Here is an 11,030-nt window from a genome sequence, read left to right on the forward strand (position 1 = left end):
CTTGTATCATGCAAATTACAAGTCATTCTGTTTGAGGTTGAATAAATATATGACAACCAAAATATTGTAGCGATCGGAGCGGCGGATCGAGTTGGGCGGCGCTGGTGGGCGCATTGCATGATGGGACAATCCTTAGATGCATTTCTGTTATGTTGATGTTCTGGTGTTTAAGATTATGTGTGTTTTCTAGGGTCTGTTATGTTGTGCTCAAATGTTACTGTTTAATGTTTTAGGAGTGTGGGCACCATGACCCAACTTGGTATGGCTGTGGGTGAAGTTCTTAGTTCGACGCCTTAATAAAGTGTCTATTTCCTGGGGTCGTGCGGTGTATGAAACACAGGAAGGGCAGCAAAATTAATACCAGTCTCCTGTCTCGTTCATCTGGCCAAGCTCGCCACATTGGTGTCAGAAGTGGGATATAGCTACTAGAATGCAGATGGAGATGGAGATTGAAGAGCTGGAGAGGGCCCTAGGGCAGACCCAGGGCCACTTGCGAAGCCTGATGCGGCAAAAGATGGAGTCTAATGAGGATGGACAACGCCTAGCCCTCCCTGATGGCTGCAGCACCAGACGGCTACGCCAGCAGGGGAACGTCTCAAGGCCTCACCCACCACCCATGGCTACGGAAGACCCTCGACTGCCCAGGACGGCTACTACCAGCGAGGGCCTGCTACCTACCAACACCCCCGACCAGCCACGGGTCTTCACCCCTGGCCTACAAGGCTCCTCAATCAAGCCAAGGACATCAGTCAAACTACCCAAATACGATGGGACGACACAGCTGGAGCCATATTTGTCACAAGTCCATCTAGCAGCCCAACACAGCGGCTGGGACAGCGAAGAGGCTGCCACCCATCTAGCCCTAGCATTAGAAGGCAAGGCAGTGCAGGTGCTTCGTGACCTAGCTCCAGCGGAACAAGGGGACCTACAGGCCCTAAAAATGGCGTTAAAGAGGAGATTTGGACAGCGGCTCCTTGTTGACCAGAGCCGGGAGGAACTAGCCAGCCGCCGCCGCCAAGGAGAAGAAAGTTTGGGTACCTTCGCAGCAGATGTGCAGCTACACGCTCGACTGGGTTACCCGCACTTCCAAGCAGCGGCACAAGAAGAACTAGCCCTCCACGCCTTCCTGAGAGGACTTGCACCTGAGCAGTTGCGTCAGCATGTCGCTCTCATCAGACCCCAGACCCTCGGTGATGCACTCCACGAGGCTGAACGAGCAGAGGGAGTACTCACCGCATGGCCCAGCCAGAAAAGAACTCTCCACCAACAGCCATGCGTCAGGCTTACCGATTATGACGAGGAAGAAGAAGCAGAAGAGGTCCGTCAGGTGAGGCCTCCACCACAACGAATGCAGCCCTGGCCTCCAGCACCCAGGCGGCGTCCCCCCCAGCCTACTGACCGCTGCTATCGTTGTGACGAACCGGGTCACATAGCCAGAAATTGCCCAGCCCCAACTCCGAAACCCAGAGTCACTTCACCAGCGGGAAACGACAGAGGAATGGTGTAGCGAGGGGTGCACCATTCCGGCCTCCAGCCCCCCTCCATGGCCGATGCACTTTAGTCGGCCGCCTCGGACACACTGAAGGGCTGTACCTGAACTGCAAACTGGATGGCCAACCGTGTCGGGCGCTGGTCGACACTGGGTCCACCATCTCCTTGGTACGACCTGGCATCCTCCCTGGTACTAGCGGAGACCTCCCAAAGACTTGGTCAACAACCACCACTCAGATGCTCACGGTAACGGGGGAACGAGCTGGCATGAGAGGGACCAAGAGACTGAAAGTCCAGGCTGGGGCCCAGGAGCTGGTGCACAAGTTCTGGCTTGCTGATATTCGGGACCCATGTATCATCGGCTTGGACCTGTTGACCCGCTGGGGTGCCTGTGTCAACGTGTTAGGAGAAACCATCACCCTTGGCACAGAGGTTGTGGCACTCCAGTCCGGTAGGGCCGCACCACCACCTATGCCGTCCATCGCCAGTGGCCCTGCACATCCACAGGCCACCTTGGCTGCCTCCATTGCACCAGCTGTCTCTTCCTCCAGTGAGACTGTGGAAGCCGTCCGTGATTTGTGGGAGCGCAGCAGTGCTGGCCTGGACCCTGAACAGCAGCATCAGTTGAAGTGCCTTCTGGAAAATTATATGGACATATTTGCGGCAAAAGACAAAGACTGCACGCAGACAGGGCTGGTCCAGCATTCCATCGATACCGGCTCTGCACAGCCCATCCGTCTGCGGCCCAATCGACTGGCCCTCAGTAAGCAGCAAGCTGCAGAGGAGAAAATTTGCGAGATGGCTGCTGCAGGAGTAATTGAGCCCTCTGACAGTCCATGGGCAGCCCCGGCCGTACTGGTAAGGAAGAAGGACAACAACTGGCGGTTCTGTGTGGACTATCGACGTCTCAACAATGTCACCAAAAAAGACTCGTACCCCCTACCTCGTATTGACGATGCTCTCGATTACATCGCGGGGTCCAGCTGGTTCAGCTCCCTTGACCTGCGCAGCGGTTACTGGCAGGTAGAGCTGTCCCCCGACGCAAGACCTAAGACCGCCTTCACCATCGGGCAAGGGCTGTGGCAATTCCGCGTCATGCCATTTGGACTCTGCAACGCGCCGGCTACATTTGAGCGGCTGATGGAAAGGGTGCTGGCGGGCATTCCCCGGAATCATTGCGTTGTGTACCTCGACGACCTGCTGGTACATGCCAATGACTTTGACAGAGCCCTTATCAACCTCCAAGAAGTCTTCAATGCCATCCGCCATGCCCAGTTGCGACTCAACCCTGCGAAGTGCCGACTGCTAACAAGGGAAACAGCTTTCCTGGGCCACATTGTCAGTGCTCGTGGTGTAGCTACAGACCCAGCAAAGGTGACTGCAGTAAAGGACTGGCCAACCCCAGCTAACGTCAGTGAGTTGAGAAGTTTCCTGGGCCTGGGGTCATACTATCGGCGCTTCATCCGAGATTTTGCTTCGATTGCCAGTCCCCTCCATCGTCTGACTAACCTGGGCCAGCCATTCCTCTGGGATGACACCTGCACTGTAGCTTTCAACCAACTCAAGGTATCGCTAACCAAAGCCCCGATCCTTGCCTACCCTGATGCCCGCCGGCCCTTTATTGTGGACACTGACGCCAGCAATGTGGGGATCGGGGCTGTCCTTTCCCAACACGGGGACGAGGGGGAACGTGCAGTGGCATACTTCAGTCGATCCTTGAGCCGGGCGGAGAGGAACTACTGTGTGACACGACGTGAGCTGCTAGCGGTGGTCCGGGCGCTACAGCACTTCCGGCCATACCTGCACGGCAGCCACTTCCTGATCCGCACTGATCATGCCTCGCTCACTTGGCTCCTGAATTTCAAAAATCCGGAAGGGCAGGTTGCTCGATGGCTGGAGGCCCTACAAGAGCATGATTTTGAAATTCAGCATCGGGCAGGGCGACATCATGGCAATGCCGATGCACTCTCCAGACGCCCCTGCGAGGCTGTCGAGTGCCGTTACTGTCAGCGACAGGAGGAACAGGACCAATCAATGCCAGCAGTGACGATGGTGCAGGCGGTTGACAACGAAGCAGACCTGTTCCCACTGACAAGCCTGCAGTTGGAGCAGCAGCAGAAAGAGGACGGGACTCTGGCGTTAGTTAGAAGTTGGCTGGAAGCAGGGCAGCGCCCCGAGTGGGCTGTGGTATCAGCACTGGGGCCCGAGGTAAAGGCCTACCACTCGCAGTGGGGTAACTTCGAGTTCCATGACGGGGTGGTGTACCGGAGGTGGAGGGCTCCCGAAAGAGGACGCGACCTTGTACAATTGCTGGTGCCTCGCACACTCCGCCCCCAAGTCCTGAAGCTTGCCCACGGCTCGGTGGGGGCGGGGCACTATGGGAATACCAAGACTCTCTACCGCCTCAGAGAACGGTTCTACTGGCCTAGCTGTCGACGGGACGTTGAGCTGTATGTGCATTGCTGCGACCTTTGCACTGCCCAGAAGGGGCCAACCCAGCGCTCTCATGCCCCATTGCAGCAGTACCTGGTGGGGGCTCCGATGGAGCGAGTAGGAGTGGACATTCTTGGGCCCTTTCCGGTCACGGATTCTGGCAACCGTTATGTCCTCGTGGCCATGGACTATTTCACTAAGTGGCCCGAGGCTTATGCTGTGCCGGATCAGAGCGCCATCACGACTGCAGAGAGACTGGTGGAGGAGATGTTTGCCCGCTTCGGGGCCCCCGCTGAGCTGCACAGCGACCAAGGGCGAAACTTTGAGTCCCAGGTCTTCAGCGAGGTTTGTCGTCGGCTCGGGGTGAGCAAGACCAGGACGACACCCCTGCACCCCCAGAGTGATGGCTTGGTGGAACGGTTCAACCGCACGCTAGCCACCCAACTTGCTATCCTCACCAGCCAACACCAGCGTGACTGGGACCGCCACCTACCATTGGTCCTGTGGTCCTACCGGACAGCTGTCCAGGAGTCCAGCCGATGCACACCTGCTGCCCTCATGTTTGGGCGAGAACTACGGACCCCAATCGACTTGGTGTTTGGGGCTCCCCCCGAGCCCGAGATCAGCGGAGGGACAGCGATGGACTACTGTCGTCGATTGAGGGATCGCCTGCAGGTGGTCTATGACTATACTCGCCAGGCCCAGGCCAGCTCCGGAGTGCGGCAGAAACGAGCCTATGACACCAGGGGCCGGGGGCAAGCACTCATACCCGGGGACCGGATCTGGGTGTATTGTCCAGTCCGGAAGAAGGGCGTCTCCCCCAAGCTTTGCAGCCACTGGCAAGGGCCCGGCGAGATTTTGGAACGCCTGTCGGAGGTGGTGTACCGGGTGCGCATGCCTGGCCGGGGACGCACAGTGGTGTTACACCGGGACAGACTTTCACCGTACCGCCCCCTAGCTCCGCCCACGGTTGGAGAGGACAGTGACGTTTGCAGACCATGTGCTGGTACAAGTGGTTCCCCAAATGTGCCGTCTGCAAGCCGACGACGGCCTGTACGCCAACGGCGTCTACCGGGACGTTGGAGAGACTTTGTGCTAGGTGATGGGGTCGTTGAGGACAACTGACCCCTCAGGTGGGGGCTATGTAGCGATCGGAGCGGCGGATCGAGTTGGGCGGCGCTGGTGGGCGCATTGCATGATGGGACAATCCTTAGATGCATTTCTGTTATGTTGATGTTCTGGTGTTTAAGATTATGTGTGTTTTCTAGGGTCTGTTATGTTGTGCTCAAATGTTACTGTTTAATGTGTAGGAGTGTGGGCACCATGACCCAACTTGGTATGGCTGTGGGTGAAGTTCTTAGTTCGACGCCTTAATAAAGTGTCTATTTCCTGGGGTCGTGCGGTGTATGAAACACAGGAAGGGCAGCAAAATTAATACCAGTCTCCTGTCTCGTTCATCTGGCCAAGCTCGCCACAATATATTTAAATATATCATATTTATATTATGGTTACAGTTATTTTTTAGCTAAGTGTATACTACTACATTTTGCAGCACTAAATTGTGGCTGAATTTTTTTCCCATACATTTTAATTTAAACAACTAAAAAAAACACAAGGTAGTACAGTACATGAGTGGGAATGACCGGAAATGGTTTACATATTGTCACGCCCGGCTATGCCGTGCTGGGTGTGCTCACTCCCTTCATGTAGAGAATATGGTTGGGCCGTCTCTCCCCTCCCAATCTGAAGGGGGAGCTGTGGAATCCTGGCCCATCTGACAGCAGCTGATGGGCGGGACTGTTTAAGAGGATCGCCTGCCAATGCCGCTCTCTCTCTCTCTCTGGACCCCTCCCGACTCGACTCTACTCGGCTCTGGGCTGTGCGTCGCTGCTCGGTCGTCCAGGACGGCAGCAGCACTTTTTGCTCTTCTTTGCTTTTCCTTTCAGGACGCCTAGGTTACACTTTGCAGATTCGCACTACACCTTTTGGTTTCTCATTTACTGATTACACACCTTTATTAATGAAAGTTATGATTTCGTCATAGGAAATGACGTTTTGAATAAACTATAATTTGATTGAACTAAACAACTGTGTGGTCTCCCCTATGTCACTGCTACTGCGAGCCAGGTAGTCGTGACAATATTTATACACAACATTCCCACTCCCGTGCAGCAGGAGGCGGTACACGTTTTAATGACGGCTTGGCGCCTCCGCTCAGTTCATGTGTCTCGCATTCACTGTTTGTTACTCCACCGCAATGTGCAACTTCTCTCCCCCGTCCTCCTGGACCTGATCGCCGGTAACGCAACGACAATGCACGACGTGTGTACCGGAGCTGGTCGCTAACTACCCACACGAAGAGCCCGAGTCTAACGTCCACAAGGTGTGCCCGAACGTGTGCCCGAGCACCGGAGCTACGACTGGTGAATCGCGCGATTCGGGCTCCGCTCAGTGGTTTTTGTTGCGCCTAAAAAGCCGTCCGCAAAAGCGTGATCGACAGCGTCAGCTGGGGGGGTGTTGTTGTTTGTCCCACACGTCCCCGCTGGCTTCACGGGCTTCCTGCTGGCCCGTGTGTGTGTGTGTGTGTGTGTGTGTGTGTGTGCGCGCGTTTTTTTTTTTTACCGTCGACGTGTAGGAGCACTTTGGCGAACGCGGTGCTGTATCTTCCCTTTGGACGTGTGACGTCAAGGACGTGAGTTTGGAACCGGCAGGTCGGAATGGTTTAGGTTTAGTCCGGTTTATTCTTTTCCGCAGTGACGAGGTGTTTTTGTATCCTTTCGTGCGCGTTCTTAAACCCACGTTTACGCGTCCATTGCATTCAGAGGGAAGTTGGTGTTTTATACATTCTCGGGCTGGATCACACTTTGCTCGTCGTTTAAACAATGCAATTTCTGGTTTTTTTTCTCCTCACACGTTGTCAGCTCCGGTGAGTCGAGTCCTCCCCTCCAGATGAAATGTCAGGCTTTGAGCCTGTCCTCTGATCCAATGAACCCATGGGGAAGACCCAGCCAACCAACACAAGGATGAAAGGTAATCCCACGCGTGTCCGCTTTCGGAATGCTGTCAGTAATACAAAAATAAACACACACACACACACAGTGTTTCTCACAGAGTCTGTTCAATCTTTTGAATGATATTTAAGGTGGATCTCGGAGAACTATAAAACGAAAATCTACAGAGATCGTCCCCTCTGACGCGGAGGATGGGGACGCTCTGCCAGGCGGCGATGGTGGCGCCATCAGCCGGCTCGCCGAGACTTTCTTGCCGAGTACCCCGAGGAGAGGCACGAGGCGGACGCAGGAATCCCGCCTGACCTCCACACCCGTCCACAGCTCCTCCGCTGACCTCCCGTCTGGCATTTCAGAGTCCCCCACAGGAGCAAAGCAAGAAGCGCTAAAGTCCACAGTGCTCTTCAGTCAGTCACAGGTGGTTACTCACATTTTTATATTGTCTGTGCAATTTGAGCCGGCGTGTTTTTTTTCTTCCCACACAGTTGATTTTTCAGTTCTTAAACCCTTTTGATATGTGTCCTTTGGTAGACATCCGCGGTGGATTCAGCTGGCTCACAGTCAAGACCCCGAGGCCGCCCAAGGGGGGGTCGTGCTTCCATGCCGAGACAGGTCCGCCTCAGGCTGTCGAAGGAGCACGCACAAACCTGCAACGGCCCTGCAGCCGCGTGCCGACGAGGCAGGAAGCGCAATGTAAACAAGGAGGATTTACAAAAGGACACCACTACGCTGCCATCCAAACGCTCCAGACCTAGATTTGAGCTGGAGAAGCTTGACGTGTCGAGCCACGGTAGGGTCACCTTCATGTATATTTAATACGGTGTCACCGCAATACTTTCAGCTGTGCGTAATGCAGACTTATCCAGACATATCCAGATCACCATGAAATGAGCTCTGTGTGCTGTTATTTATGGCTGAACCACGCAGGGCACAATGATCTGATCTAATTTTGTGATATTGCCCTTTCGCCCCCACCACCACACCCCCAAACAGACGGCTCATTGCTGTCTTCAGATCTATCAATAGAGCTGAGTCACCACGAGGAACAGCCGCCATCTTTGTCCTCCCAGGAAGACGAGGGAAGTGAGGAGGATGAGCTACCGAGTTTCTTGATGCAGGTGGACAAAAGTGAGAGCGATGGCCGTGGCCTAGTTTGAGTATCTCCTCTACAAGGAAGGCAGAGTGATGGTTTAGATGGTGTATGAATGCCGCACACGTTGAGTGATTTACCATTCCTTCTTTCAGAGCCCCCGTCCATCGCGCAGGGCGTGTTTGTGTGGCACAAAATTAGAAATCATCCCTTCTGGCCGGCATTGGTGAGTGAACCTGTGAGATTGGATTTATCTGATGTGCCTATGATCTGCCTATAATACACTAAATGAGTGATTTTAAACATCTGAGAAGCTTGAGATAGCGATTCTTTGCTCATTGAATGACTCATTTTTGTATCAATTTTCTGTCATACAACTTGGTCATTAGTGGACTTACCAATACGGGTGTGAAATATAGGATGACCTGAAGAGCTCTTGTCAAGCTTTTACAAAACAGCAGATGCTGAAAGCCTTTATGGTTTCAAATGTTTGAAATGCAAACTATTTTTGTCTGCAGGTGAAAAGTGTGAACAGTAAGCAGAAAAAAGCCAGCATCATGTTCATTGATGAACGAGAGATTCACAAAAAGAAAGGGTAGGCAATAAGTGATATGTCTCCCTTTGCTTTGTTGGAGAATGCATCTGAATTTGAAAAAATGTATACCTTTTTAAGTTTGCTTCTCTGCAGATCTAAATACTTAATCAGTCTGTTTTTTCTCGAAGGTTTACTGTGGCTCTGAAAACCCTGAAGCCTTTTGACTGTGAGGAAGCCAATGAGCTTCAGGTAAGAATTGCTCAAAATATAAACTACATTGTACATGATGTTGCGAAGCAATGGCCGACAACATGTGTCTCATATTTAATTTGTAATAGTGTAAAGCCAAGGAAAAGTATGATACTGCAATTGATTGGGCCTTGGAGCTGATAACCGACTACAGAATACGGATAGGTAAGTATCCACCATTTAATGCTCACGCAGACAGGCTGCATTATTTATCTTTTTTATTTACATATACAAAAAGTAAATAGAAACTGCATTTATTGGTCAATTAACTATTTGCAATAATAAACTAATTATGTTTTGTCTTTGTAGCCTGTGGCTCATTTTCGGGCTCCTTCCTTGAGTACTTTGCTCATGACATGAGTAAGTTTTGTTCTAACATTTGTTTCTGTTTGGTTTTTTTTAACACAACTGTGGCATGTCTGCTAAAGATAGTAACTCACCCAAAAACATTTAATTTATGCTTCAGATCCTACTAATTATATAAGCATATTGGTCAATTCCACAAAAAATGAGAAAAGTTGTTTTGTGTTAGCTGTACTCAAAATGTTTCGTTAAATTAAAAAAAAAAGAAAATGCGCCTGCCCTGACCCGCTCCAGGCTATCCAGTGAGGAGAAAGTACCCGAAGGCCGCCTCGGAGCGACTGACCATCGGCAGCGATGCAGAGATGGAGGCCAGGGATGACGACCACGCGGAGGACAGGTGTAGTGAACAGCACGAGGACGTCAGCAGGAGCTCGAAGAGGCTGCTGCCAGACCGCACGCACGCCGCCCACAACCGGGCCAATGAGAAGCTGGTACATTTCATCGTGAAGCAGCGCATGGTGGACCAACGCCTTCTGGTACGGCTCAGAGAATCCGAATGCGACCTGAATTTCATTGACCATCTGGCCTTTCCGTCATTGCTCCGGGTGAATGTTTACATATTTGTCTTTGGGGTCGTTGCTGCGAGGGCAGGAGACACATCCGCTGCAAGATTTTAGTGTTCTAAAAAGAGGTTATTCTTCTGAACATTGTAGACGAGGTGCCGTCCCTGAAGGAATAAACGCACCCTTCCCGTGTCGCTCCCCTTACAGGCTGTGATCAGCGGGCAGCAGCAGTCCAGATGGCTTCGCTCTTTCCTGAGTGCCAGTCGGAGACGGGTGGTGAACATATACCTGGAAGATGACCAGCAGTTGGACCAGGTCTACTGGTACCTGAATGAGCTCTACGCAACCGCCAGGACCAGCGCCCCTTTGCTGGCAAAGATGAAATCCATGGAGCGCGTCCCCTTTGTCCTGGATGTGCTTCTTCCTGAGGTGATCATTGGGTATCTTTATGTATTTTGATATGCTCTTCAGAGTTTATTTGATGGTGTTGGGTGTAACATGATTGTGCTCCCGGACAGGCCATCATCTATGCCATAGCTGGAGTGGACAATGTCACGGTTAAAAAGGCAGAAGAAAAGTACCTAAAAGGACGATGTATAAGTAACAGGTAGGAGTCTGATGAGATCATCTTTTTTGGTTAAAAAGACATGTGTTACACTGAATATGAGTGTTATTTTCCATGTCTTTTTCATTTCAGGGAAAGGCAGGAGTTTGATTTGATGATTGAACAGCAGATGAGGAAAAAATCAAAGCGCCAGAGGACGTCTGTTGCGCTATTCTCCGATCCCATCAGTTAGCCGGCTGAATATCCTAAAACAGGAAACCTATTTTTGTATTTTTTTGGTGTTTATTTACACGGAACAGACCATTTTTTTGTGCCGTTTATTATCAATAATGAATTATGTGACGCAACTCTCCTTGGCCACTTTATTCCCAAAACTTCAAAACTGTTCAAAGGGTGGACTCACAGAAACTGGTTTAAAACGATAACAGTGATGATGAGTTAATGCTCGCCAATCTGATCTGTTAGCAGTTTACTGACTCTGTGTACACTGCCAAATCCCTCAGCAATTATTGTACATTAAAAAAAATTGCTGTCTATATATGATTGTGTGATTTTTATTTTAAAGATTGACAAGTGCCAAATAAAGTGCTTTCAACATAATCGTCGTCATGGTCATTACAATTCAGTGGACACTTATACTGAAGAGGTCTAGGGTTTAAAAATACTTATTTGAAACATCTTACACGGCAATCAAATTCTGTAAATTATTTGAGTCAGCATTTTTCCTCCTGCATATAAAGAGCATCTGCTGCCCTACTATTCAGTCAGACAATTCTGCATTGTCTCCTCTCGG

General features: G+C 51.4%; 1 protein-coding gene across 2 annotated transcripts; it reads left to right on the forward strand.

Annotated features, from left to right (window-relative positions):
• The first annotated feature begins 6,106 nt into the window (after positions 1-6,106).
• On the forward strand, positions 6,107-10,836 carry si:dkey-127k13.1 (PWWP domain-containing DNA repair factor 3B). 2 transcript variants are annotated; one of them, XM_037454634.2, is made up of 14 exons: positions 6,107-6,307; positions 6,846-6,954; positions 7,067-7,350; positions 7,464-7,722; positions 7,926-8,060; positions 8,178-8,248; positions 8,541-8,617; positions 8,746-8,806; positions 8,896-8,971; positions 9,116-9,166; positions 9,404-9,645; positions 9,880-10,101; positions 10,191-10,279; positions 10,370-10,836. In XM_037454634.2, the coding sequence occupies exons 2-14, from the start codon at positions 6,918-6,920 to the stop codon at positions 10,467-10,469; spliced, it is 1,704 nt and encodes a 567-aa protein (XP_037310531.2). In that variant the 5' UTR covers positions 6,107-6,307; positions 6,846-6,917; the 3' UTR covers positions 10,470-10,836. The 2 variants fall into 2 exon arrangements, with proteins under 2 accessions (XP_037310531.2, XP_037310539.2); XM_037454642.2 differs by lacking the exon at positions 6,107-6,307 and adding an exon at positions 6,338-6,616.
• The last annotated feature ends 194 nt before the right edge of the window (positions 10,837-11,030 follow it).

This window comes from Pungitius pungitius, chromosome 4, assembly GCF_949316345.1.
Source record: "Pungitius pungitius chromosome 4, fPunPun2.1, whole genome shotgun sequence".
Lineage (NCBI taxonomy): Eukaryota > Metazoa > Chordata > Actinopteri > Perciformes > Gasterosteidae > Pungitius > Pungitius pungitius.